This window comes from Erythrolamprus reginae, chromosome 10, assembly GCF_031021105.1.
Source record: "Erythrolamprus reginae isolate rEryReg1 chromosome 10, rEryReg1.hap1, whole genome shotgun sequence".
In the NCBI taxonomy this organism is placed as follows: domain Eukaryota; kingdom Metazoa; phylum Chordata; class Lepidosauria; order Squamata; family Dipsadidae; genus Erythrolamprus; species Erythrolamprus reginae.
This window is the reverse complement of record NC_091959.1, coordinates 42,264,856-42,291,984: the sequence shown is the minus strand read 5'-3', so window position 1 is coordinate 42,291,984 and position 27,129 is coordinate 42,264,856. Positions and strand designations below refer to the sequence as shown.

At 44.3% G+C, this 27,129-nt stretch overlaps 2 protein-coding genes across 2 annotated transcripts; both read right to left on the bottom strand.

Moving 5' to 3' along the window:
- Positions 1-160: 160 nt before the first annotated feature.
- Positions 161-14,971, bottom strand: ESS2 (ess-2 splicing factor homolog). Its single transcript, XM_070762836.1, has 10 exons — positions 14,602-14,971; positions 12,807-12,975; positions 11,346-11,441; positions 10,839-11,008; positions 9,229-9,349; positions 6,652-6,785; positions 5,306-5,408; positions 4,952-5,061; positions 3,131-3,246; positions 161-1,518 (listed from the first exon to the last, which is right to left on the bottom strand). The coding sequence occupies exons 1-10, from the start codon at positions 14,755-14,757 to the stop codon at positions 1,233-1,235; spliced, it is 1,461 nt and encodes a 486-aa protein (XP_070618937.1). The 5' UTR covers positions 14,758-14,971; the 3' UTR covers positions 161-1,232.
- Positions 14,972-15,980: 1,009 nt separating this feature from the next.
- GSC2 (goosecoid homeobox 2) lies at positions 15,981-23,592 on the bottom strand. The gene is made up of 3 exons (XM_070762835.1): positions 23,275-23,592; positions 20,551-20,801; positions 15,981-18,590 (listed from the first exon to the last, which is right to left on the bottom strand). Exons 1-3 carry the CDS (start codon positions 23,576-23,578, stop codon positions 18,486-18,488), a joined length of 660 nt encoding a protein of 219 aa, XP_070618936.1. The 5' UTR covers positions 23,579-23,592; the 3' UTR covers positions 15,981-18,485.
- Positions 23,593-27,129: the final 3,537 nt, after the last annotated feature.

Below are 27,129 nucleotides of genomic sequence, written 5' to 3'. Positions count from 1 at the left end.
AAGCGAGACTTAAGTTAAACCTGATCAATGGGATTCCAACCCATGTTTTACAGCCCGTAAGGTTTAGAAAGCTCAGCTATTCCCCCCCTGCCTCCCGCTTTCGATGCTTGAACAAGCCTCTCAGGATCTCTGCAGAAGTAAAGAATTTTGACACATTGGCTTTGTTACAAAGCAAATTCTTTCTCAGCTCGCAGAAGAAGAGAAATATGCCAGGCCTTTGATCAGTCTCTAAGTCGAGGATCTGCTGCCAAGCTTAACCAGGTGCGGACATGTTGCTAGCTGCACTAGGCCACCGAGATGCCAGGGCAACAATATACAACACCCTATCTAGAAGCTTGTTTCTCGTTTTCTCTCTCTCTCTCTCTTTTCTTTCTCCCCCCTCTCTCACTCTCTCCTCCACTCTTTCTCCCCCTTTATCTTTCTCACTCTACCCTTTCTTTCTCTTTTTCTCTCATACTCCCCTTTCTCTCCCATTCCTCTCACTCGTTCCTTTTTCTCTCTTCTCCACTTTCTTCTTTTATTTCTTTCTCTTCCCTTTTTCTTTTTTCACTTTCTTTTTTTCTCACTCATTACCTCTTCTCCACTTTTTCTACCTTTCTTTCTTTCTTTCTTTTTCTTCTCTCTCTCTTTTCTTTCTTTATTTTCTTTCTTTCTCTTTTTTCTTTCTTCTCTCTCTCCTTTCTTTCCTTTCTCCCCCCTTTCTCCCCTTTTTCCACCTTCCTCTTTCTCTCACTCTCTTCCTTCCTTTTTCACTTTTTTTCTTTCTTTCTCTTTTCTCTTTTTCTCTCATTCTCTGCCCCCCCCTTTTTTCTCTCTCTCTTCCCCCGAGTCTTTCACCTCGCAATGATGGGTGCTTCACATCACGATCCAGATTCCTGCCAGGTCTTGAGGGGAAGCCTGTCTTTAATCAGTTAAGAGGAGAGCCCCCCCGATGCAAACCAGCAAACTGCGTTCAACAGGGTCGGTGCAGTGCAGGCACTTTGGGGTTACCGTCTTCCTGGGCCGTTGAGCCAAACGTTTTCACCAATTTTCAACTCAAAAGCCTCCCTTTCCATCCGCTCCTTCTCCCTGGCTAGCCAGGATTAGGGCAACTCAGGAACGATCCTGAACCCTGAGCCAATTCTCCTGGTGCTTTCGGTCAACAGTGGTGGTTATGTCTCCAGCAGTTTTTGGTATATCGGGCCACTTCTGAGTTCCCCACACTGAACCCCCCCCCAAACAAGAGGACCAGGTCAAAAGAAGTCCGACGCTTTTCGTCTTTTGGGCAGCTGCAACAGGTTGTCCGTAATAGAGGCGGGATCTTGCACCACGGGGGTCTGGGAGAGCGTCCTGGAGGTTGGGGTGACCGTGGGGGTCTGCAGGGCAGCGGAAGGAGTCTTGTAGCCAGGGGTTCGCACGTGGGCAGGAGATGGGGTGTAACTGGCCCGGAGAGCTTTGTCCGTGAACTTGCTAGCAGTGCGGTTCACTAGGCGTTGCAAGGCGGGAGACATAGCCGGGCTGAGGCCTTTCGGAGTGAGGCTGGAAGGGGGTAGAAATCAAAAATCAAAATTAAGGACTTCAGATAAGAGGTCCTATCGGTCAGTCTGCAGCTAGGATGGGTGTGATGACCAGAGGTAATATTCTCCTAGTTCAGACCGGTTCGGACAAACTGGTAGTGGTGATCTGCGGGCGGGCCTGCCCACTCGCCCAGGTACTTTACCACTCTAATTCCTGCATTTATTGAAGCTGTGCTCCTGCGTGGAATCCATTTGCAACCCGTTTGCAAATTGCTAGGGAAGGTATCGTATTTTTTGGAGTTTAAGATGCACCTTAGTTTTGGGGGATGAAAATGGGGAGTGGGGGGTGGAATCTGCCTACAGGTATTCTTCAGGTAGCGTTCTTTTTTTTTTAGGGCTTAAAAATACATTATTTGGAGATAGTAGCAATGAAAAGAAGACTGCGAAGGCTTAGGGTTGGAAAAAAACTTCGGAAAGAGTAGCAATGAAAAAAGCCTTCAAAGACTCAGGACTAGAAAAAAACATTATTTGGAGAGAGTAGCAATGAAAAAAGCCTTCGAAGACTTTGGGCTAGAAAAAAACATTATTTGGAGAGAGTAGCAATGAAAAAAGCCTTCAAAGACTTTGGGCTAGAAAAAAACATTCTTTGGAGAGAGTAGCAATGAAAAGAAGACTGCGAAGGCTTAGGGTTGGAAAAAAACTTCGGAAAGAGTAGCAATGAAAAAAGCCTTCAAAGACTCAGGACTAGAAAAAAACATTATTTGGAGAGAGTAGCAATGAAAAAAGCCTTCAAAGACTTTGGGCTAGAAAAAAACATTATTTGGAGAGAGTAGCAATGAAAAGAAGACTGTGAAGGCTTAGGGTTGGAAAAAAACTTCAGAAAGAGTAGCAATGAAAAAAGCCTTCAAAGACTCAGGACTAGAAAAAAAACATTCTTTGGAGAGAGAAGCAATGAAAAAACCTTCAAAGACTCAGGACTAGAAAAAAAACATTCTTTGGAGAGAGCAGCAATGAAAAAAGCCTCCAAAGACTTTGGGCTAGAAAAAAACATTCTTTGGAGAGAGTAGCAATGAAAAAGTCTGCAAACCAGTAAAAGGAGGGAACCTCATTAGCACCTCATTAGGGCTGGAAAAAACATTCTTCAGAGCAATTAGCAATGAAAACAAGCTTGCAAGCCAGGAAGATCATTAGCGCTTCGTTATAGCTGGGGGGGGGGGGGAAGCTTTGAAAAAGCTACATTCAAAGTATAAGACAGCAAGCCTGTAAGAGTCAGAAAGATTATTAGCACCTTGTTAGAGATGAATTTTAAAAAGTCTCAAAAAAGCTACATTTACCCAAATTTTCAGCCTCTTTTACGGGGTGTGTGTGTGTCTTATACTCTGAAAAATATGGTAAGTGACTCCCACCTCTGGTAATGGTGCAATGGTTACAAATGCGGTAGGGCAGGCGGACCCCACTGTCTCACAGCCTGGAGTTCGATCCTGATGGGGCTCAAGGTTGACTTAGCCTTCTATCCTTCCGAGGGGAGTAAAAAAAAGGACCCAGATCGTTTGGGGCATTAGGCTGACTAAGTAAACCACTTAGAGAGGGCTGTTAAAAGCACTGAGAGTGTGTTACATTGTCGGACCGCTCACCTGGCAAGGTTCTCTGTGACTCTCCTCAAGGCTTCTTGTTTCTTGGCCCTGTTTTTAGCAGCTGCCTCGTTGGCCATCTTAAGCCCTAGCCTCTCTCGGCGCCCGGGCTCCAGGATCTGTGAAAATACCAGCTGATTGGAATCCGATCCTTCTGACCCTAGCTTAATCCTCCTTACCCTTTTCTCACTGGCTTGAGAAAGCCAAAAAGGAGGTCTAGAGAAGCCCTGGCACCTGTGAGCCACGATGGCGCAATGGTTAAGAGTGCAATATTGCAGGCTGATTCTGCTGACTGCCTGCAATTTGACACTTCAACCCCACCAGACTCAAGGTTGACTCAAGCTTTCCATCCACCAGACTCAAGGTTGACTCAAGCTTTCCATCCTTCCAAGGTGGGTAAAATTTATTTATTGATTGATTGATTTATTGATTGGATTTGTATGCCGCCCCTCTCCGTAGACTCGGGGTGGCTAACAACAGTAATAAAAAAACAGCATGTAAATCCAATACTAAAACAACTAAAAAACCCTTACTGTAAAATCAAACATACATACAGACATAGCATGCATAAAACTGTAAAGGCCTAGGGGCAAAGAATATCTCAGTTCCCCCATGCCTGACGGCAGAGGTGGGTTTTAAGAAGCTTACGACAGGAGAGGAGGGTAGGGGCAATTCTAATCTCCGGGGGGTGTTGTTCCAGAGGGCCGGGGCCGCCACAGAGAAGGCTCTTCCCCTGGGCCCCGCCAAACGACATTGTTTAGTTGACGGGACCCGGAGAAGGCCAACTCTGTGGGACCTAACTGGTCTCTGGGATTCGTGCAGCAGAAGGCGGTCCATGAGATAATCTGATCCGGTGCCATGGAGGGCTTTATTTATTTTATTTATTTATTTATTATTTAGATTTGTATGCCGCCCCTCTCCGCAGACTCAGGGCGACTCACAGCAAAATAAAACAATTCATCACAAATCTAAATTGTAGTTTAAAATATTTAAAAACCCCATTTACTAAACAAACATACATACAAACATACCATTCATAAATTGTATATGCCCGGGGGAGATGTCTCAGTCCCCCCATGCCTGACGACAAAGGAGGGTTTTAAGGAGCTTACGGAAGGCAAGGAGAGTAGGGGCAGTTCTAATCTCTGGGGGGAGTTGGTTCCAGAGGGCCAGGGCCGCCACAGAGAAGGCTCTTCCCCTGGGGCCCGCCAACCGACATTGTTTAGGATCTAATCGGTCACTGGGATTCGTGCGGTCTCCGAGATATTCTGGTCCAATGCCATGAAGGGCTTTAAAGGTCATAACCAACACTTTGAATTGTGACCGGAAACTGATCGGCAACCAATGCAGACTGCGGAGTGTTGGTGTTACATGGGCATTTTTGGGAAAGCCCATGATTGCTCTCGCAGCTGCATTCTGCACGATCTGAAGTTTCTGAACGCTTTTCAAAGGTAGCTCCGTGTAGAGAGCGTTACAAATGAGGACCCAGATTGTTGGGGACAAGAGGCTGACTCTGTAAACTGCTTAGAGAGGGCTGTAAAGCACTGTGAAGCGGTATGTAAGTGCTATTGCTATTTCCCAAACTCTGCCACAAAGTGCCATCCAAGTCAGGGCAGGTAAACAATCAGGTGTCGCTATTTAAATTGACGGGGAAGCCAAATTCATTTAACAACTGTATTAACTAAATTAACAGCTAAAGCGATTCACTGAGCAACTGTGGCAAAATAAAATGTAAAAAAAGAGACAAAATTCACTTAACAGAGATCTTATTTAGCAACAGTTTTGTGGGATCAATTGTGATCATAAGTCGGGGGCTTTAAATACCTTGAAAGCCGGTCCTGGGGTCCGATCGACGTAAGGCGTGTCAGAGCCTTCCAACCGCAAAGGGGTGCTTTCTATCTCCCCCCAGGTCATAAGAGGAGAATCATTCACACCTAGAAAGACACATTGGCCAATCAGTGTACAGTGGTGCCTCTACTTACCAGGTTCTTAAGTAGAAAAGTTTGTAAGAAGCAGCAGTTTTTCCCATAGGAACCAATGTAAAAGCAAATAATATGTTCGATTGGGGAAACCATAAGGAGGGTTAAGGCCCTGTTTCCTCCCAGGAGATTCCTAGAGGGGCCAAACGGAGTGTGTGTGTTAAAAAAATAACACAACACAAAGGATTTTCATTCTTACCCGGAGCAGGGGACGGCGTGGCCACAAATCCGTATCCGTTTACTTTCGGAGATTCCTGGGGAATAAGCTCCTTCCCGTCGGGCCCCACTTTGCCTTGTTTGTACTGGGGTTAACAAGAGGGGAAATAACGCTTAGTGTTAATTACAGTGTAATTTCAAAGGCACAGCCTGCCACCTGGCAAAAGTGGGCAGAACCAGCTGAAAAGGCTCAGATGGTTAAAAAAACCCACAAAATGCATTTTGGTAAATGGAATTAAAACAGGGGAACCAATTATTCCCCCCCACAGGTAAACTAGAATGTTCAGAAACTTCTTTCTTTCTTTCCTTCCTTCCTTCCTCTTTCTTTCTCTCTCTCTTTTCTTTCCTTTTCTTCTTTCTTCTCCTGTTTACCATTTCCTCCTCCATCTCCTTCCTTTTTTTGCTTCCTTCCTTTGCTTATCATTTCCTCTGCTTTTCCATGTCCTTCCTTCTCCTTCCCTCATCTTCCTTCCTTCCCTGCTTCCTTCTTTTGCTTATAATTTCCTCTGCTCCTTCCTTCCCCTGCTTACCATTTTTCCTCCTCCATCTCCTTCCTTATTTCCTTCCTTGCTTCCTTCATTTGTTTATTATTACCATTTCTCCTCCTCCATCTCCTTCCTTGTTTCCTTCCTTGCTTCCTTCATTTGTTTATTATTACCATTTCTCCTCCTCCATCTCCTTCCTTGTTTCCTTTTCTTCCTTCTTTTGTTTATTATTATCATTTCTCCTCTTCCATCTCCTTCCTTATTTCCTTCCTTGCTTCCTTCATTTGTTTATCATTACCATTTCTCCTTCTCCATCTCCTTCCTTATTTCCTTCCTTGCTTCCTTCATTTGTTTATCATTTCCTCTGCTTTTCCATGTCCTTCCTTCTCCTTCCCTCATCTTCCTGCCTTCCCTGTTTCCTTCTTTTGCTTACAATTTCCTCTGCTCCTTCCTTCCCCTGCTTACCATTTCTCCTCCTCCATCTCCTTCCTTCATTTGTTTATCATTACCATTTCTCCTCCTCTATCTCCTTCCTTATTTCCTTCTTTTCTTCCTTCTTTTGTTTATCATTACCATTTCTCCTCCTCCATCTCCTTCCTTATTTCCTTCCTTGCTTCCTTCTTTTGTTTATCATTTCCTCTGCTTTTCCACGTCCTTCCTTCTTCCCTCATCTCCTTCCTTCCCTACTTCCTTCTTTTGCTTACAATTCCCTCTGCTCCCTCCCTTCTTCCTTCCTGCCTTCCCATTCTACCATTATTTCTCATTGGATCGGTTTCCTTTACCAGTTCCAAAGAGCCAAAACCAGCCCTCTTATAAAGCGGGCCTGGGAGACCTTATGCCCCACCTGAGCATTGAGGGCTGCTGCTTGCTGGAGCTGGCTCTTGCTCACTGCTTGGCTGAAGGGATCCTTCAAGAAACGGGTGTTCCTGTGAGCGACCTCGCGTGGCTTTTTAAACACTTCTTCCTCATCAGGGACTCCTGAAAAGACACATCGTTTCATTACTTCGCAATCCCGCAAATTGGGAACGTGCCCTGAATGCCTGGCTCTTTTTATTTATTTATTTATTGGATTTGTATGCCGCCCCTCTCCGGAGACTCGGGGCGGCTAACAGCAACAATAAAACAGTGTACAATAGTAATTCAATACTAAGAACGATTAAAAAACCATTAATATAAAAAAACCCAAACATACATACATACATACCATGCATAGAATTGTAAAGGACTAGGGGGAAAGAGGATCTCAATTCCCCCATGCCTGACGGCAGAGGTGGGTTTTAAGAAGCTTACGGAAGGCAAGGAGGGTGGGGACGATTCTAATCTTTGGGGGGAGTTGTTTCCAGAGGGCCGGGGCCGCCACAGAGAAGGCTCTTCCCCTGGGTCCCGCCAAGCGACATTGTTTAGTTGACGGGACCCGGAGAAGGCCGACTCTGTGGGACCTAACTGGTCGCTGGGATTCGTGCAGCAGAAGGCGGTCCCTGAGATATTCTGGTCCGATGCCATGAAGGGCTTTATAGGTCATAACCAACACTTTGAATTGTGACCGGAAAGTGATCGGCAACCAATGCAGACTGCGGAGTGTTGGTGTAATATGGGCATATTTGGGAAAGCCCATGATTGCTCTCGCATTTTGCACAATGAGAAGAGGTGGGAGAAGTGAGCAAAGAGCAAGACAACTCGAAGCCCACCGAAGAAAGGCCTGGATCATCCACCAAGCCCAAAAGATCAAAAGAAGCTTGCTTTCTCTTGTCCTGGCTTTATCGCTTCTCCTCCGTGATAGAAAGAAACAAGGGAGGTAAAGAAAGGCTTTCAAGAAGGGATTGGATATTTAAGATTAGATAAGATTTTATTTAGGGGTTTTTAGTTTTAAGAAAAGTGTGTAAAGAGAGGTAGGAGGCATTACGGCTTAGTAGTTAATTAGAATTTTAGAAATATTGTTATACACTGCTCAAAAAAATAAAGGGAACACTAAAACAACACAATATAACTCCTGTGAAATCAAGGTGTCTACTTAGGAAGCAACACTGATTGACAATCCATTTCACATGCTGTTGTGCACATTCAACTCTGTACAGAACAAAGTATTCAATGAGAATTATTTTTTTTGAGCAGTATATAATAATAATAATTTAATAATAATAATTTATTGGATTTGTGTGCCGCCCCTCTCCGTGGAGAGGAGTTTGTTATTATATATTTGAGGGAATATCAATGAGGAAACGTAATACAACGATAGTTGTGATTGCTAGATGACAAAATTAGAAAGCTTTTGCAATAAGGGAGAAAGGATTTATGTAGACATTAACAATTTTGAATTATGAGTTTTTGGGGATTATATACCAAGCCGACTTTCGTAGGACTAGAACTCCTAGGACTAGAACTCCCAGTCTCCTATTTTTGACCCAAAGTCGCCCAGCCAGCTTTCATGACTAAGGTGGAACTAGAACACTCAAGTCTCCTGGTGATTGCCCAAAATCATCCAGCCAGCCTCCAAGTGGTTGGCTCAGTCACCCAACCAGCTTTCTTAGCTAAGGCAGGACTAGAACTCACTGTCCCCTGGTGCCTTAACTACCAGACCAAACCCATTATTTATTTATTTGTTGGATTTGTATGCCGCCCCTCTCCGGAGACTCGGGGCGGCTAACAGCAACAATAAAACAGTGTACAATAGTAATTTGGTATTAGAAATGATTAAAAATCCATTAATATAAAAACCAAACATACATACATACATACCTTGCATAGAATTGTAAAGGCCTAGGGGGAAAGAGGATCTCAATTCCCCCATGCCTGACGGCAGAGGTGGGTTTTAAGTTGTTTACGAAAGGCAAGGAGGGTGGGGGCAGTTCTAATCTCTGGGGGGAGTTTATTATTATTTATTTATTTATTTATTACTTAGATTTGTATGCCGCCCCTCTCTGAAGACTCGTTGGTTCCAGAGGGCCGGGGCCGCCACAGAGAAGGCTCTTCCCCTGGGTCCCGCCAGGCAACATTGCTTAGTTGACGGGACCCGGAGAAGATCCACTCTGTGGGGCTTAACTGGTCGCTGGGATTCGTGCAGCAGAAGGTGGTCCCTGAGGTAATATGGTCCGGTGCCATGGAGGGCTTTATAGGTCATAACCAACACTTTGAATTGTGACCGGAAACTGATCGGCAACCAATGCAGACTGCGGAGTCTTGGAGTAATATGGGCATATTTGGGGAAGCCCATGATTGCTCTCGCAGCTGCATTCTGCACGATCTGAAGTTTCCGAACATTTTTCAAAAGTAGCCCCATGTAGAGAGCGTTACAACAAGTAACTAACAGCAACCAATGTAAAGCTTGGGGGGGGGGGGGGAGAACACCATTATTACCTGACTCCCCCCCCCTTTTTTTTTAACAACAAACAGACCTTGTCAGAGGGAGCACAAGTAGCCTCACCTGGTGGGTAGTACATCAGCGAATTCTTTGCCTTGTATTCCCAGGTCTCCACTCCAGCTTTGCCACTCCCCAGGGCCTGCTGTTCCTCCAGTGACGGGAGAGCTAGCTGCTCCTGATGCCGCTGAAACGACAGAGGAAAAACACCATCAGCTGCAAGCACAAACCAGACAGAAGACGGGATGTACATCTGATGACCTTACAATGTTATCTGGGAGTAAATTAATATATTAGCGTGTTGAGCATTTCCAGGTTCTCCTCTTCAGAACTCAAATGTGTGTCCTGTGTGTAATTAGGGCAGGTAGAGAGACTTTCAGGGCCTCCTCCCTACCCCCCCCCCCCCGGTGTGGCTTTCCTTCACGAAGGTAATTACACACATGGCTTTGGAGGTGTTTTAATCGTGCGAAGCCAAAGGGATGATGCAACGTGCGTGTAGTTTTCTCGTGGGGAAGGGGCACGGGTTGAGCTGAGAATTGTCTTGGGAGAAAATAGATCCCCCCCCAGGTTTTTTTTTAAATTGTTATTCATTAGTTGGAAAGCATTCAGTTGCGTAAGCCGAGTGACAAGCAGCTGCACAAAAAGGCCTTTGGAAACCACCGAGTTGCCTGTTGTGCAGAATAAGACGGGATTGCTTTCCTACAGCTTAAAATGGTCCACTTTTGAAAAGGAATGAGGTGGCACTGCTGTCATCTTTTCCAAAGTGAGGAAGAGGAGAAAAGCCAGTTGAGAGAGCCAGCTAGTAGTGGAGGCACTAAGCCAGAAACTAAGAAACAGTGAATTCTAATGTCATCTTAAGCATGGAAATTGCTGGGTGACTTTGGGTCAATCACCAGGAGACGGTGAGTTCTAGTCCTGCCTTAGGCATGAAAGCCATCCAGGTAACTTTGGGCCAATCACCCAGAGACTGAGTTCTAGTCCCATGAATCCCAGCGACCGGTTAGGTCCCACAAAGTTGGCCTTCTCCGGGTCCCGTCGACTAAGCAATGTCGTTTGGCGGGACCCAGGAGAAGAGCCTTCTCTGTGGCAGCCCCAACCCTCTGGAACCAGCTCCCCCCAGATATCAGGGTTGCCCCCAACCTCCTTGCCTTTCGCAAGCCCCTTAAAACCCACCTCTGTCGTCAGGCATGGGGGAATTGAAATTTCCCTTCCCCCTAGGCTTATAGAATTTATACATGGTATGCTTGTATGTATGAGTGGTTCTTTAAATTGGGGTTTTTTAAGATTGCCTTTTAATATTAGATTTGTTTACATTGTCTTTTTATATTGTTGTTAGCCGCCCCGTGTCTTCGAAGAGGGGTGGCATACAAATCTAATAAATAAATAAATAAAATAAATCTTAGGCATGAAAGACAGCCGGGTAACTTTGGGCCAATCACCCGAAGACTGGGAATTCCAGTGCCACCTTAGGCATGAAAGCTGGCTGGGCGATTTTGGGTCAGTTCCTTTCTCTTTGGATCTTTAATAAATGCAGAACAAAAAATCTTTTGTGTGTGTGTTTTCCGTCGGATCACCCGGTGATATTGAAGGAGCGTCACAGTTCCTTCACTGTGATATCTCAATCATTCCTTTCACCCATAGCTCCAAACCATCGTTTGGAGAAAGCTGTTCCTTACCTGAGCAAACTCCTCTTCAGCTTCGTAAAGCCAATAATGCCTCGCTTTCTCCTTCTCTTTGGCCACTTCCATGATCTGTTCGAAGGAAGCATTATCCTCGCTGGTGTGTTTGGCCAAAAAATTGTCCAAACAGGGCAGTGCGTCTTTGTTGTCTTCCTCCTCCGCTTCTCCTGAAAATAAAGAAAATGCAACGGGGGGAAGAAAGATTCAGACCTGATAAGAAGCTCAACTTCTTTGAAAGAGGAAATCCTCTAAAGCAGTGTTTCCCAACCTTGGCAACTTGAAGATATTTGGACTTCAACTCCCAGAATTCCCCAGCCAGCGAATGCTGGCTGGGGAATTCTGGGAGTTGAAGTCCAGGTATCTTCAAGTTGCCAAGGTTGGGAAACACTGCTCTAAAGGACTAGCCAGATGAATACCTAGTAGGCAGAATTCCCCTTCCCCTTTTCCTCCCCAAAAAGTAAGGTGCGTCTTATACTCCAAAAATACGATAATCAATTTGCTTACCTTCATCTAGAGATTTCACAGTGAACTTGGGCTTATTCAACGCAGAAGGATCACCGGGGTGAACTTCAGGGGTTTCAAAGGTTGCCGGGGTGACGTCTGTCTCAAGGAACACAAAACACAGATTTACAAAGTATAGAAAGTGCTCGGAAACGTCTAATCCCCATTGACAAAAATCCCAAAATACTAAATTTCAGCAAGCCTGACTGACCTAAGGATGCTTCAGGGATGAGGTTGATAGGGGAAGTTCCAGGCCAAGTTTAGTTTCTTGGCAGAAAGAAAAATCAAGGTAGCAATCAAACAATCAGATAGATAGATAGATAGATAGATAGATAGATAGATAGATAGATAGATAGATAGATAGATAGATAGATAGATAGATAGATAGATAGATAAGATAGAGAGACAGACAGACAGACAGATGATAGATAGATAGATTAGATAGATAGAGGCCTGATCCTACCGTTCTTCAAGAGAGCTCCAAAACCTTTCCTAAAGCACTAGAAACAGGGCATTAAATGAAGCCACCACTGAATCTGTCTGCACTGCTGTTGTAATAATTGTGTTCCCTCTACCCCACCCCACCCCTCAACAGAGCACTGTGTGTGTCCTTCCACACTGTTTATAGTGTTGATTTAATCTTCATAAGCCACCCAGGGACTTTACACAAATGGGTGGCTGTGGAGAGGCTCAGCTTGAGGGCAAATAATTACAAGGTTTCTGGACTTTCTTGGCTCTCAATGCATCAGGAACACCTTCTACCAGGAGGGTCAGTATGATCTACACACAACACACACACACACACACACACTGAGAGAGAGAGGACAAGAAAGAAAGAAAGATAGATAGATAGATAGATAGATAGATAGATAGATAGATAGATAGATAGATTTATTTATTATTTATTTATTCATTTATTTATTGGATTTGTATGCCGCCCCTCTCCGGAGACTCGGGGCGGCTAACAGCGACAATAAAACAGTGTACAATAGTAATTTGGTATTAGAAATGATTAAAAATCCATTAATCTAAAAACCAAACATACATACATACGTACCATGCATAGAATTGTAAAGGCCTAGGGGGAAAGAGGATCTCAACTCCCCCATGCCTGGCGGTGGGTTTTAAGTTGTTTACAAAAGGCAAGGAGGGTGGGGGCAGTTCTAATCTCTGGGGGGAGTTGGTTCCAGAGGGACGGGGCCGCCAAAGATTGAATATATTTGTGTCCCGCCTCTGGCTCTGGTAAGCAACCCAAATTGTCTTCTAGGGGGTCCAATATGGGTTGGTCACTGGGACAAGAGGTGAACAGTCCCAGTTAAAAAGACAATGAATGAACCCTTGGGAGGTCTGAAGGCCAGGTGAGGGACAGATCCTCATGGAGAAATTATGTAGTGGCTAAGAACCAAATATAACTTGATGGCACAATGGATCGACTCCATCAACTGATCAGGCATTCATATTTACAAGGTGCAGGAGTATCTCTGGCAGCTTTGCCCAACGAGGAGCCAAACTTGATGGCTATCTGTCTCATCTTCTCCAAATCCCCACTCTCTTCGGCCTCCAGGTATTCCTTCTGGGCACGCAGCTTCTCGACATCAGGGAAAAAATCCCTCTGGATGATTTTTCCCAGACTCTGAAAAGAACCAATATGTCTCCCAATAAATATTTAAAACAGGATTACACAGTTCTGAAGTCTTATGTTTTGGGTCGAGTGGCTAGAATTTCTGGGGGCAGTTGATTCCATAGGGTCGGAGCCGCCACAAAGAAGGCTTTTCCCCAAGGTTCTGCCCACCAATATCATTTGGTGGACAGGACCTGGAAAAGGCAGACTCTAGGGGCCCTTACTGGCCGCAGCGAGGTATGAGGGAGGAGGCAGTCCCATAAATAGTCTGGCCGTGAGCCATTTAGCGCTTTAAAGGTAATAACCAACACCTTGAATTGCATTCAGAGACCGAGTGGCAACCAATGTAGCTTGTGCAAAGATGGAATAATACAGATGTACCTTGATACATCTGTTATTGCACGCGCCACTGCATTTTGCACCGGCTGAAGTCTCCGAACACTCTTCAAGGGTAGCCCCATGTAGAGCGCTTTGCAATAGGGTCGCAACTGGTAGAAAAGACAAACTTTTGCAAAAGCCCCCCTAGCCACAGCAGAGTGATGCTGCTCTAGCCTCAGCTGTGGATCTAGGAGGAATTGTTTTTCCCCCCCAAGACCAAAGACGGAATTGTCTTCAAGAGGAAGGACCCACAGCCACTCCGTCTTGTCAGGGCTGAATTTTAACCTTATTATAAATAAATAATCAGTGGAACAACTTTGCCACCAGAAGTTGTGAATGCTCCAACACCGGACATATTTAATAAGATGTTGGATAACCATTTGTATGAAGTTGTGTAGGGTCTCCTGCCCAAGCAAAAGATCTCCAAGGTCCCTTCCAACTCTGTATTATTATTATCATTATCATTATATTTTATTTATTTATTATTAATTGGACTTGTATGCTGCCCCTCTCCATGAACTCTCGGCGGATCACAACATATCACTGACCAAATAGTATGCAATAATACAGCAAAATCCAATTAATATAAACAGTTAATTTAAAACATTACAAAAAAGCTAAACACTAAAATCATTCATACAATTACAGCCGTAAGCATACTAAATATTCAATGGCTAGAGGCTGGGATCTGATGTCCCCAAGCCTGACGCATAAAAAAGTTTTCAGGTTCTTATGAAAGGCAAGGAGGGTGGGGGCAGTACGAATCTCCGTGGGGGGGGGAGCTGATTCCAGAGGGCCGGGGCCCTCACAGAGAAGGCTCTTCCCCTAGGTCCCGCCAAGCAACATTGTCGAATGGTTGTTGTTGCTGTTGTTATTTTGTATTTTGTATCTTATTTTATGTTATAAAAATGTGAAACCAGCGAGGGGAAGGGAAACCCCAACTGTCTCACTTAGCCACGTAAACTTTGGCCACCGCGGTGGTCGTAAGACGAGGACTAGCTGCAACCGTAAAGCCAGATCGATATTATCAAACTATACATTTGATTACAGAGATTTAAAAGGTCGAAATGTGACACCTTTTTTTGTTTTTAGCTTCCTTTTCCTCCTCCTCCTCCTCCTCACTACGACCCTGCGAGGTAGGCCGGGGGGGAGGTGAGAAAAAGAGCTCTGGGCCCCCGACCAGGCGAGAAAGCGCCCGAGGGCAGAGCGGCGATGGGCAGCCGGTTGCCCTCGAAGGCCTAGTCGGCCTTGCCGACTCACCTGAATGTAGGCATCCTCGTCTAGGACCCTCTTGTGGCACTTGGGGGCTTCCTGGGGCGCCTCCTTCCGCAAAGCTACGGCGGAAGCCTCGGCCTGGACGGGCACCAGCGCCTGAGCCGAAGCGCCGCACCCAGCCGGGCTCCCCGGAGGTTCCATGACGCCCCACGACGCCCCACGAACCGTCTCCCGTAGCAACACAGCTAGGCCCGGGCCGTATTCACTTCCCGGAATACATCCACTTCCGGAGTCACGCCGGAAGCGCTTTCCCGGACGCCGTCATATGACGTGTACAGCAAGGCCACGCCCCCAGAGTGGGTGGCAAACGGAGCGTTGTGGGACCGCCCCCTCCGGACGTCAGACCATCAATGATATAGCGGTAAAACCAAGAGGCAACGTGACATCAATTCGGGTTCTGTGCGCAGCTGCAGCGGGGCGGGAAGGCGTGAGTGGCTTGGGAGCGCCCGACCGTGTTGTACTCTGCAGGGTCGTCGTTTAGCTGAATTTAGACTCAGAGTCGGGGGCCCTAATTTCACCCCTCCTCCCCCCAAAAAAGACAAATGGATATCTGAAAGGTGGGGATTTGAGCCTCTGCCACCACTACACCTGTCTTATTGGTTGGTTGGTTGGTTGGTTGGTTGGTTGGTTGGTTGGTTGGTTGGTTGGTTGGTTGGTTGGTTGGTTGGTTGGTTGGCTGGCTGGCTGGCTGGCTGGCTGGCTGGCTGGCTGGCTGGCTGGCTGGCTGGCTGGCTGGCTGGCTGGCTGGCTGGCTGGCTGGCTGGTTGGTTGGTTGGTTTATTATAATAATAATAACAGAGTTGGAAGGGACCTTGGAGGTCTTCTAGTCCAAACCTAGGCATGAAAAACCCAAGACACATATACACTGCTCAAAATAAATAAATAAAGGGAACACTCAAAGAACTTTTTAGAAGAGTTGTGTGTGTGTGTGCGTATAGATACACTTTATGTAGTAGATAATGTATATTTTGGTGTGCCTGTGTGTAATATATGCATATACTGTATACATAGAATTAAAGAGTATACTGTATTTTGGATATTCAGTAATAGTAAATAGAGAGTAAATTGTAGTAAATAGTAAATTGTATCTTTTGGAGGGGAGGGGAGGGCACGCACCCAACCCAAACCCTTGATGTGAGTGACGTCAAGTTAGCCACCTTTAAGCCAGTCACATGACCTTTAAGTCACCCACGGTCACATGATCATCAAGCCACTCCCACCTGGTCACATGGCCAGCAAGCCACACCCACAAAATAAGCCATGCCAACAGTGTGGTAGTAAAAAAAACTGCAGCCCTTCATTGGGCTAAAGGCTTTAGAACAGCAACAACATGGGCATGAAAGGAAAACAAATCCAAAGTTCATTTTTTCTTTATTTTTATTTGTCTGCTTGTGTTTTGCAATGGAATTTGTTTGTTTTTAAAATCAAGGCCAAAAGCAGATATAACTGTAGCTACATCAACTGACCAGAAACCTTAGCTCGAAACATCGGCTTTGCAAATGTATTTTATGTTTAAATCCTATTCTGGGCCAAAAGCGAAGCAACTACAAGTTCTCAACATCCAAGCTATCAGTTTAGCAAATGTTGGAAGTTACAATGAAAAAAACAAACAATGGAAGGACAGAGTTGAAAAGGGACCGTGGAGGTCTTCTAATCCAACCCCCTGCTCTGGACAGTGCGATCAGGCGGTAGGGAAAGCAAGTCGAATGCTTGGCTGCATAGCTAGAGGTATAACAAGCAGGAAGAGGGAGATTGTGATCCCGCTGTATAGAGCGCTGGTGAGACCCCACTTGGAAACAGTGTTCCCTCGATTTTCGCGGGTTCAAACTTCGCGAATGGCCTATACCATAATTTTTCAAAAAATATTAATTAAAAAATACCTCATGGTTTTTTTTCTATATCACGGTTTTTCCCGCCCGATGATGTCATATGTCATCGCCAAACTTTCATCTGCCATTGCTGATTGGCCAAAATCTCGGCCAATCAGCGTTGTTATCGCAAAAATTTCAGCCGTCATTGCTGATTGCAACGGCTTGTGTGCCAGCAGATATGGCTCCGCGTGCCAACTGTGGCACTCGTGACATAGGTTCGCCATCGCTGTATTATGGAATTTCCAACAATTTCAGGTAAATCAGGGGCAGATTGCTCCCACTGCTGCCACCGGTGCGCTACACGCACAGCTTCAGGTGTCGTGCGTATGCCCGCCTGCATCACAGCCTGTTTTTGCTTCTACGCATTCACAGGAAGCAAAATCTTGTGAGGGGACGTGCGGGTGAGAGATTTTGACGATTTTTTTTTCTTCTGCAGATGCACAGGGGCAAAAAATTGTCAAAATTCCTCTCACGTACACGTCCCCTCATGAAATTTTGCTTCCTGCACATGCGCAGAAGCAAAAAGACGTTGGGACTCACACACACAAGACGTCTGAAGCTGCACGCGCACCTCAACTTTTGCTACCAGTGTGGCGGCCATTACTGTTCCAATAGGAACGTATTGCTGAGGTAAATCGGAAGTCATCGGCTCCTCCCCCCCATATCCAGGTAGCAGAAATGGCCCGGGAAGAGCACAACCGACAGATTTCCGGTGAAAATCTCCGGTTTTTTGCTTCTGCGCATGCGCAGAAGCAAAAATACAGGCGAAAATAGCCGAAATCTTGCGCTTACAAGATTTTGTCTATTTTCGCTGTTCTTTGCTTCCGCGCATGTGGAAATCTCGGGAGAAGCCAAATCTCACACAGGGAGCACACGTGGGAGTGCCTGCACATGCGCTGGCAGTCAAGGACCATCCGGGTAGCGATATAAGTGGCTGCCTGCCACTGTAAGTCAGGTATAACGACCAAACACAGCCTGTTGCGTGCTGATGGATCAATCAATCATGGTCCGGGTTTAAATGCTCCCGATTTGCTCGGGCCTGTCAGTCGTCGGAAAGCCGGTCGCAAAGGGACGGTGAGGCTCCACCCACCTGCCATAACGCTGCCATTTGGGTTCTTTTACCCTCTGCGCCTACGCAAAGCATTCTGTGCATACGCAGAGGGTAAAAAGACCCAAATGGCGGCAAGTGGGCGGAGCCTCACGCTCCCTTTGTGACCGGATCTCCGACAACGGACAGCCACAAGCGAACTGGGAATGTTTCACCCCTGATTTTTTAAAAAAAAATTAAATAAACTTTATTTAAACAATTAAAATAAGCAAAATTAACAAATATGCTTAAGATTGGTTGAAGTTTTTAGGCTTACATTTCAGCAGTTTACTGTTCATTTTTCTATATACATTCTAGATCAATTAAGTATATTTACTATAGTTTGTTCTTATTTAATTACCCAGTTATCACTTAAGCCTAAATTTATGCATAATAAAGAAAAAAGAAAAAGGGAAAAGAAGAGGAAAGAAAGAAAAAGAAAGAAATACTATAGGTCAACTTTTTCCGTTGGTTCACGTATATAAGCGAACTGTTTCTAAGTGTATTTATGCGATTAGTGAATTCTTAATTTGCAAATACATAGTTATTGTGCAGTAGGATACATTTATTTAGAGAAATATATACATATAAATATATGCAGAAGTGATATATGTTATCGTGTGATCTACTGGTTATTAATATGGTATTTGCTAGTTTCTGTATAGCTCGTATTTGAAGAAAGTTTTATTTCTATCTATTAGTAGCATGGTCTATTTGTTTCATATATTTTCTGCGCTGGGGTGCTGTTTGTTTTGCGTCTTTTAAGCTTTGTAGATATTTTTTCTGATCCAGCCACTTGTACCAATTCACCCCTGGTTTTGTGGTTAACCCAAACAGGACTCGGCGGGATATGTGAACTTGGCTAACCTATAGCTTGTTCCTCTAATGATAACTTGCGTTCACCCCGTCCATTAACAATTTTCCTCCGAAGAAATCTTGGCTCCGGGAAGGATGAGTGATGAAGCCATTGCTCTCTTCTGATGTCTCCATTTGGCTCGGCGGTTTTTAAACCAAACCTATGTGTTGACGACAGGAGAAAGGCGTTATTGTCACCATCCACCGTCCACCATTAAAAACATTTTATACATTTCCTACTACTGTACTTTTCTTTGTTAATTTTCAAGTAGCGGCAAGAATTGTATTTGCCCAGAAATGGAAGGAAAAGGAAATTCCAAAAGATGAAGATGTTTTTAAGAAAATTATGGAATGTGCAAAATTAGATATGATGACGAGAAGGTTAAATAACCAAAGGGAAACAGAGTTTTATAAATCCTGGGAGAAAGTATATAATTGGTGGAATGCTAATAAAGATTATAAATGATATAAAACATGAATTATAGAAAAGATAAATTCCTTTAGGTAGAATATATAGTACAGTATACTCGTGTTAAACAGATATGTTTTAATTTTATTAATAGATGTGAGTATTTTAACTACAATAATACAATGAAAATGTTGAATTGAGTAGACTTTATACCAGTGATTTTCAACCTTTTTTGAGCCGCGGCACATTTTTTACATTTACAAAACCATGGGGCACATTGGGGGGGGGGGCGGCTAAAAAAAGATTCTCTCTCTTCCTCCCTTTTGCTCTATTTCTCTCTCCCTCTTTCTCCCTTCCTCTTTTTTTCTCTCTCTCCATCCCTCTTTCTTTCTCTCTTCCTTCTTTCCTCTTTTTTGCTCTCTTTCTCTCTTCCTCCCTACCTCCCTCTATGTCTTTCTCTCTCCCACCTTCCCTCCCTCTCTTTCTCTCTCTCTCTTGCTTTCTCTCTTGTTCTCTTTCTCTTTCTTTCTTTCTTTCTCTCTCTCTTGTTTTCTTTCTCTGAGCTTCGCGGCACACCTGACCATGTCTCGCGGCACACTAGTGTGCCACGGCACACTGGTTGAAAAACACTGCTTTATACCATATTAAGAGATATGTTATTAACAACTTTTAACTTTCTGTATTGATCGAATTAGAATTAGGTGGGGTTTTTTGTATTAGAAAGACTTCTACACTTTGCGGAGCAATGGTAGCTCCTTTACATGTTAATTGTTGTTTGTCTTGTTTTGTTATATATTTTTTAAAAACCAATTAAAAATATTTTAAAAAAATAAAAATAAAAACATTTTATACATTTCTTTTGGGGCTAATAAAAGAGAATATTAGAAAAAGAAATTTTCTATATCACACAACATATAATAACGGCAGCAAGATTGCACAAAATTGGAAGAAAGACAAAAACCCCTCGAATGCTATTATTATTGTAAAAAAAAAGGATGCTAGAATACGCAGAAATGAGTAAGCTAGCAATGGAATTGAGAGAGAGGAAACGGTACTATAAAATATGGGACAGATATTATGATTGGCTCGAAAAGGAAAGTAACATCAATGTAAATCAAGATAAAAAAAAGAAAGGCGAAAAAGGTGAAAAATTTAAGGGCCGGGGCCGCCACAGAGAAGGCTCTTCCCCTGGGCCCCGCCAAACGACATTGTTTTGTTGACGGGACCCGGAGAAGGCCCACTCTGTGGGACCTAACCGGTCTCTGGGATTCGTGCGGCAGAAGGCGGTCTCGTAGATACCCTGGCCCGGTGCCACAAAGGGCTTTATAGGTGATGACCAACACTTTGAATTGTGACAGGAAACTGATCAGCAACCGATGCAGACTGCGGAGTGTTGGTGTTACATGGGCATTTTTGGGAAAGCCCATGATTGCTCTCACAGCTGCATTATTATTATTATTATTATTATTATTATTATTATTTCGATTTGTATGCCGCCTCTCTCCGCAGACTCGGAGCACGTTGGAGCTGAGCTCGGGCAACAGCTCATGTACCAGCAGATATGGCTCCGCGTGCCACCTGTGACACCTGTGCCATAGGTTCACCATCACTGCCATAGGTTCGCCATCACTGTCCTAAGGACTCTGGGTGGCCATCTCCTACGGTCCTGCTCTTTATCTCCCGTCGTCCCCCATTCCCACCTTTAAAGTTACCTCAACTCTCTCTTCCTTCAGATGGATCTGGGCAGCTAAGTGTTCTCTGGTGATGACGTCTGGATATTGATTCTTATGGAAGAGGGTCTCCAAGGCCTGGAGTTGGTCCTCCGTGAAGATGGTCCGATGTCTCCGAGTCCGTCGCTGGATCTGCTGGAAGCTTTGCAGCTCGCTCGGGCTGCCGCGGTGGTTCCGGCAGGGCCTGGCCAGGGGGTAGAAGAGCCGCATGGGCCACGCGTACCTGGCATCTCCTAGAAGGAAGGACAGTTGCAAGGTCACAAAAGGGGAATCACATAACCTTGGGACACTGCAGCCATTATAACTACGAACCGGTTGCCAGGTGGCCAAATTTTGATCTCATTGTGAGTATACTAGAAACATAGAAACATAGAAGACTGACGGCAGAAAAAGACCTCATGGTCCATCTAGTCTGCCCTTATACTATTTCCTGTATTTTATCTTAGATTGATATATGTTTATCCCAGGCATGTTTAAATTCAGTTACTGTGGATTTACCAACCACATCTGCTGGAAGTTTGTTCCAAGGATCTACTACTCTTTCAGTCAAATAATATTTTCTCACGTTGCTTTTGATCTTTCCCCCAACTAACTTCATATTGTGTCCCCTTGTTCTTGTGTTCACTTTCCTATTAAAAACACTTCCCTCCTGAACCCTATTTAACCCTTTAACATATTTAAATGTTTCGATCATGTCCCCCTTTTTCCTTTGAGTTCATGAAGCCTTTCCTGATACGTTTTATGCTTAAGACCTTCCACCATTCTTGTAGCCCGTCTTTGGACCCGTTCAATTTTGTCAATATCTTTTTGTAGGTGAGGTCTCCAGAACTGAACACAGTATTCCAAATGGGGTCTCACCAGCGCTCTATATAAGGGGATCACAATCTCCCTCTTCCTGCTTGTTATACCTCTAGCTATGCAGCCAAGCATCCTACTTGCTTTTCCAACTGCCCGACCACACTGCTCACCCATTTTGAGACTGTCAGAAATCACTATACAGTACTGTATGTAACTATGTTGGGTGTTGCAATACAGAAGTTTAAGACTGTAGCTTTAAGAGTAATTTGCTGGTTGGCAAATATTCCTCTGGGAGGGTGTACAAGAGAGTTATATTTGTATGACCATTAGGAATGTTACAGTGGGTGTAAGTGTGAACAATGGACAGAAGTCACCTTTTATAGTGCTGATATAACTTCAAACGGTCACTAAATCTGAAATATGACAATTTTGCAGGAAGGCTACAGATAGGTGCCAAAGAGATGAAACACGGACACAACCCAACGATCTCTCATTTCATACCTCCATACACACACACACTCACACACCTTGTAAGAAGGATAACAGTAAAGCCTGTTTCACACACACACACACACACACACACACACACACACAGAACCAAGGAAATTTGCTTGAATTAACTAAGAAAACAGAAAACACACACACAACTTGGAAGAATAACAACAAAGCCTGTTGATCTCACTCACTCACTCACACACACACATAAACACACTCATACATTAAAAAAAAAACCAAGGACATTCGCTGGAATGAACTAAAGAAAGAGACATCTTTGGAATGGACAAAAACTTTTAGGAAAGTCCAAAACAGATTTTTTTGACCTCGGAAATGAAGTTTGGATCGAGGAAGCTGGCCCCCAATGGCAGCCCCCTAGCTTCACAGCCCCTCTTTGATTGCATTCACACACACTCATTCACACCCACACACACCAAGGAAATTTGCTTGAACTAAATAAACAGGCATCTTTGGAGCAAAACGTTTCGGAAACGTCAAGACTGGAGTTTTGACCTCAGAGTCCTCATTCGCCAATAAAGTTTGGCTGGAGGGAGCTGACCCCCAATGGCAGCCTCCCCACTCTCACAACCCCTCCTTGATCTCATTCATACACAAACACACACATAGACACACACAGCAAGGAAATTTGCTTGAACTAAGGAAACTGGCATCTTTGGAATGTCAAACTAAATTTTTGACCTCGTAGTCCTCATTCACCAATAAAGTTTGGCTGGAGGGAGATGGCCCCCAATGACAGCCCCCTACACTCACAGCCCCTCCTTGATCTCATTCTTACACACACACAAACACACACACACACACAAACACACACCAAGGAAATTTGCTTGAACTAAATTTGCTGGAACAAAACTTTTAGGAAACGGACTCATTTTTGATCTCAGAGTCCTGATTCACCAATAACGTTTGGCTGGAGGGAGCTGACCCCCAATGGCAGCCTCCCCACTCTCACAGCCCCTCCTTGATCTCATTCATACACAAACACAAACACACACATAGACACACACAGCAAGGAAATTTGCTTGAACTAAGGAAACTGGCATCTTTGGAATGTCAAAACTAAATTTTTGACCTCGTAGTCCTCATTCACCAATAAAGTTTGGCTGGAGGGAGATGGCCCCCAATGACAGCCCCCTACACTCACAGCCCCTCCTTGATCTCATTCTTACACACACACAAACACACACACACACACACAAACACACACCAAGGAAATTTGCTTGAACTAAATTTGCTGGAACAAAACTTTTAGGAAACGGACTCATTTTTGACCTCAGAGTCCTGATTCACCAATAACGTTTGGCTGGAGGGAGCTGGCCCTCACCCCCACCCTCACATCCCCCCTCCCCACTTTCCAAGTCTTTTGCACCCCACCCTCAGACCCAAAATCCTCACCCAGCCAATTGCCGCTGTCCTGCCAGGCGCGAACGTGTTCTCTGGAACAGCAGCAACAGCTGCACAATGACCCCAATCTTTCCGCTTCCTCTGTTTCCTCTTCCTCGTTGGCCGCCAGGTTCCCCCAAAAGCAGAAGGTTTTGGGGTCCTGCTCCCAAATACCTCGGAAACAGAAGGGGAAGAGGACGGGGGCTCTACTCTCCACCGAGCCGGACAGGATGCTCTCGATGGTGAACGAATAGGGCTTCTTTTGGTGATGTTTCTCCAGCTCGGCCGTGGAAGGAATTTCTGTTGACATCTTCATCCGTGATATCGCAGCTACATCTAAGGGACCCAAGGAGATACGGCGGCTGCTTTATCATCAGTTGGAAAATTTGCCCCCCCAAAAAATATAGAAAGGGGAGTCCTGATTTGCCAATAAAGTTTGGCTGGAGGGAGCTGGCCCCCAATGGCCTAAATATGCCTTCTCTTTGACGGACAACTCTTGGAAGGGTTCCAAGCATCCCTTCTTCACCGCTGTCTCTCCGTAATGTAGTTACTTGCTTTATAACAGCATCGTAAATATATACAGGCACACACACATACACAGGTCCTTAATCCTCCTTGGACAGAAGCCCCCTCTGAAAAGCTGGAATAAAACAAATTCAAGCTAATCTTGACAGCTTTGTGAAGGGTTAGTGTGGATCTAAGATTTAGCTAATCCCGCAGGAATGACTGGGTGGAAATCTGATTTCCCAATCTCGACGGCAGGGTGAAGTTGGTTTATGATGTCCATTGTATGGCAAAGCCTGCCTTTTCTTTTCTTTTTAAAGAGGGGATGAGGGGAGGAGAGAGAGAGAAAAAGTTGCTTCTCAGGCCCCAGAAATGGCCCGCGGAGGATTAGCGCCTTGAAAAAAAAAGAAGAAGAGAAAAAAAAAGAGCAAATTATCCTTTTTCTTGGACTGTAGGAAAGGCTCCTTGTCAAAAGACACAACTGTCATATTGCACAATGAGGGCAGAGATGGAGGCTGGGGGTGGGTGAATGGGAAAAAAATGAATTTAGCTTTACAAGCGGTAGCTGATGTTATTAGCAGTGGCCAAGACACTTGCAAAATAGAAGTGGTGGGGTTTTTTTTCTTGAAAGTCAACATATTCGTGCCTTGGAGCTTAGACAAAAGTTGGATATGATCAGTGTTTCTAATGGGCCATCAATCCCTCTGATTTTCTCTGTTTTGTAGACTTTGGATAATTAGGAATTCCAGATTTTGCTATTACTGTACTTCTTCTTTTCCATCATATATATATGTAGATTGTTCTGAGTTCGGGTTTTGCCCCATGTAATATTTTGAGTGTCTATGCGACGTTTCGGTGAAATCACATTCACCATCATCAGGCTGAAGTCATAAGCTTCGTGCTGCTGTAAATAAATATACCAGGGTGATCCAACATAAAAAAACATATATGTATATATATATAGTATATATATATATACATATATATTTCATCCATCATATGTAGATTATAGGTAGATTATAGATAGATAGATAGATAGATAGATAGATAGATAGATAGATAGATAGATAGATGGGTGGGTGGGTGGGTGGGTGGGTGGGTGGGTGGGTGGGTGGGTGGGTGGCTTGGTGGGTGGGTAGATAGATAGATAGATAGATAGATAGATGATAGATAGATAGATAGATAGATAGATAGATAGATAGATAGATAGATAGATTTGTATATATTTATACAGCCGGGCAATGCCGTCTGGCAGGGCCCAGGGGAAGAGCCTTCTCTGCGGTGGCCCCAGGCCTCTGGAATCAACTCTCCTCCCAGATACAGTATTCATACTGCCCCCACCCTCCCAGTCTTCCGTAAGGCCTTGAAAATGCATCTCTACCGACAGGCCAGGGGTCACTGAAATTTTGGCATCAACGCCAGCATATGATTGAAGAATGATAGGATGAATGTGGATGATTGGTTTATATAGGAGTTTTAGAATTTAGGTTTCTATGTGTTTTAGTATAGAGGTTTTTGGTGTATTTTAATATTAGATTTCTTCATGTTTTGTGTTTGCTGTGTGCTGCCCTGAGTCCCAGGAGAAGCGTGGCATAGAAATCTGATAAATAAATAAACATACATACATATATACATGCATACATGCATGCATACATACATACATACATACATACATACATACATACATACATACATACATGTATATGTGCATGTGTGTGTTTGGGAAAGGGGGGAAACTTTACGTTTTTTACTTTTAATTAAGGTGAAAACTGCAAGAATATTCAGAGTCAGTTTTTACCAGCCTGTGCCAATATAGAAGAAACATAGAAACCTAGAAGAGATATTGGAAGACTGCTATCATGTCTCCCCTTGTCCTTCTTTTCATTAAACTAGACATACTCAGTTCCTGCAACCATTCTTCATATGTTTTAGCCTCCAGTCCCTTAATCATCTTTGTTGCTCTTCTCTTCATTCTTTCTAGAGTCTCAACATCTTTTTGCATAGTGGCGACCAAAACTGAATGCAGTATTCCAAGTGTGGCCTTATAAAGTGGTATTAACAGTTCACGTGATCTTGATTCTATCCCTCTGTTGATGCAGCCTAGAACTGTGTTGGCTTTTTTGGCAGCTGCTGCACACGGCTGGCTCATATCCAGATCACCAAAATATGAACAAGTGAGATGATACCTCCCACCTACCAGACATCTGGAAACCAGCCCTCATTAACAAACAAATCCCAGCCATAGAAACTGAAACCAGACTCAGAACACACATTGCAAAACAACCAAGTAGCCTGCAAGCTGCAACTACTCAGGATATCACCCCTAATCCACAATCATTAACTAATCAGCATACCTCAGTTAAATCAACGACCCCAGGTCAGTGTTCCCTCTAATTTTTTGGGGGGGTGGGCGGAAAAGTATAGTGTCTGAGCGGCAGTCCCTTCAGGACTGAGCGGCACAGAAATATTAAATAAACAAACAAACAAATAAAAAACCCACCCTGTTTTGCCTCAGAGAATATCAAAATAAAATACTGTACTGTGTGTCTATAACAGTGAGCTCATAATAGGGCAACTCTATCAATATCAAAATGCCACTTAAATAGTTGAGCTAGTTTCAAACTCGATTTTGATTTTCTTTCTCTCTTACTTACTCCCATTCTTTTTCTTTCTCTTTTCCTTCCTCTCTTTTTTCTATCTGTTTCTCTCTCTTCCTCTCTTCCTCTCTCTCTCCTTCCCTCTCAATCTTTCCCTCTCGGCTGCTGGGCAAGTTTGGAAAACTCTGAGTTGATGATGATTTTTAAGTGAGCAATTGCTCACTGCTCAGCTTAGGGGGAACTATGCCCCAGGTGTTACCCCACTGACCCACCAGGAAGTTTCTACACAGCAGGCAATTGCTGAGCCATCAAACCACACCCAGCTACCAGTATTTATAGAAGGAAGGCAGCTCAGATCTCGCTGTGTTCGCCCTAGAACAAGGACAGAAGCACCAGCCTGAAGATGCCGAGTGGGACCTCGTCGAAACGTCGCCAGAAATTTCTAAATCCTACATGGGAAGAAACCTGAATATACCAAGACCGTCATATATAGGTATGTATATATGTTTTATGTTGTGCACTTGTTTGTTTGTATTATAATCAAAATAATTTTAAAAAAATTTAAAACAAAAAGGAAGAAAGAGTTTCCAGGCACGAGATTCCCCCTTCCCAAAAACGGAGCGGAATCTGCCACCTGGAAACTCTTTCCTCTATGATTCTGCAGCTTCAAGGGCCAATTTCTTTCCCCGGGGATGGACTAGATAGCTTCTTAGACCCCATGCCATCTCCACGCTCCTGCAAGAGCATCAAAATTTTCTACAAGGGA

Bases quoted from the DNA above. Each gene is read 5' to 3' on its own strand.
- ESS2 (XM_070762836.1), bottom strand. From the start codon at position 14,757: ATGGAACCTCCGGGGAGCCCGGCTGGGTGCGGCGCTTCGGCTCAGGCG. The intron at 11,009-11,345 runs GTAAGCAAATTG...CTTTATTTTCAG, and splicing joins TGTGAAATCTCTAGATGAAG to GAGAAGCGGAGGAGGAAGAC. The intron at 1,519-3,130 runs GTGAGCGGTCCG...ACCCCCTTCCAG, and splicing joins GTCACAGAGAACCTTGCCAG to CCTCACTCCGAAAGGCCTCA.
- GSC2 (XM_070762835.1), bottom strand. From the start codon at position 23,578: ATGAAGATGTCAACAGAAATTCCTTCCACGGCCGAGCTGGAGAAACAT. The intron at 20,802-23,274 runs GTGAGGATTTTG...CCTTCCTTCTAG, and splicing joins GGACAGCGGCAATTGGCTGG to GAGATGCCAGGTACGCGTGG. The intron at 18,591-20,550 runs GTAACTTTAAAG...GTCAACACATAG, and splicing joins TGAAGGAAGAGAGAGTTGAG to GTTTGGTTTAAAAACCGCCG.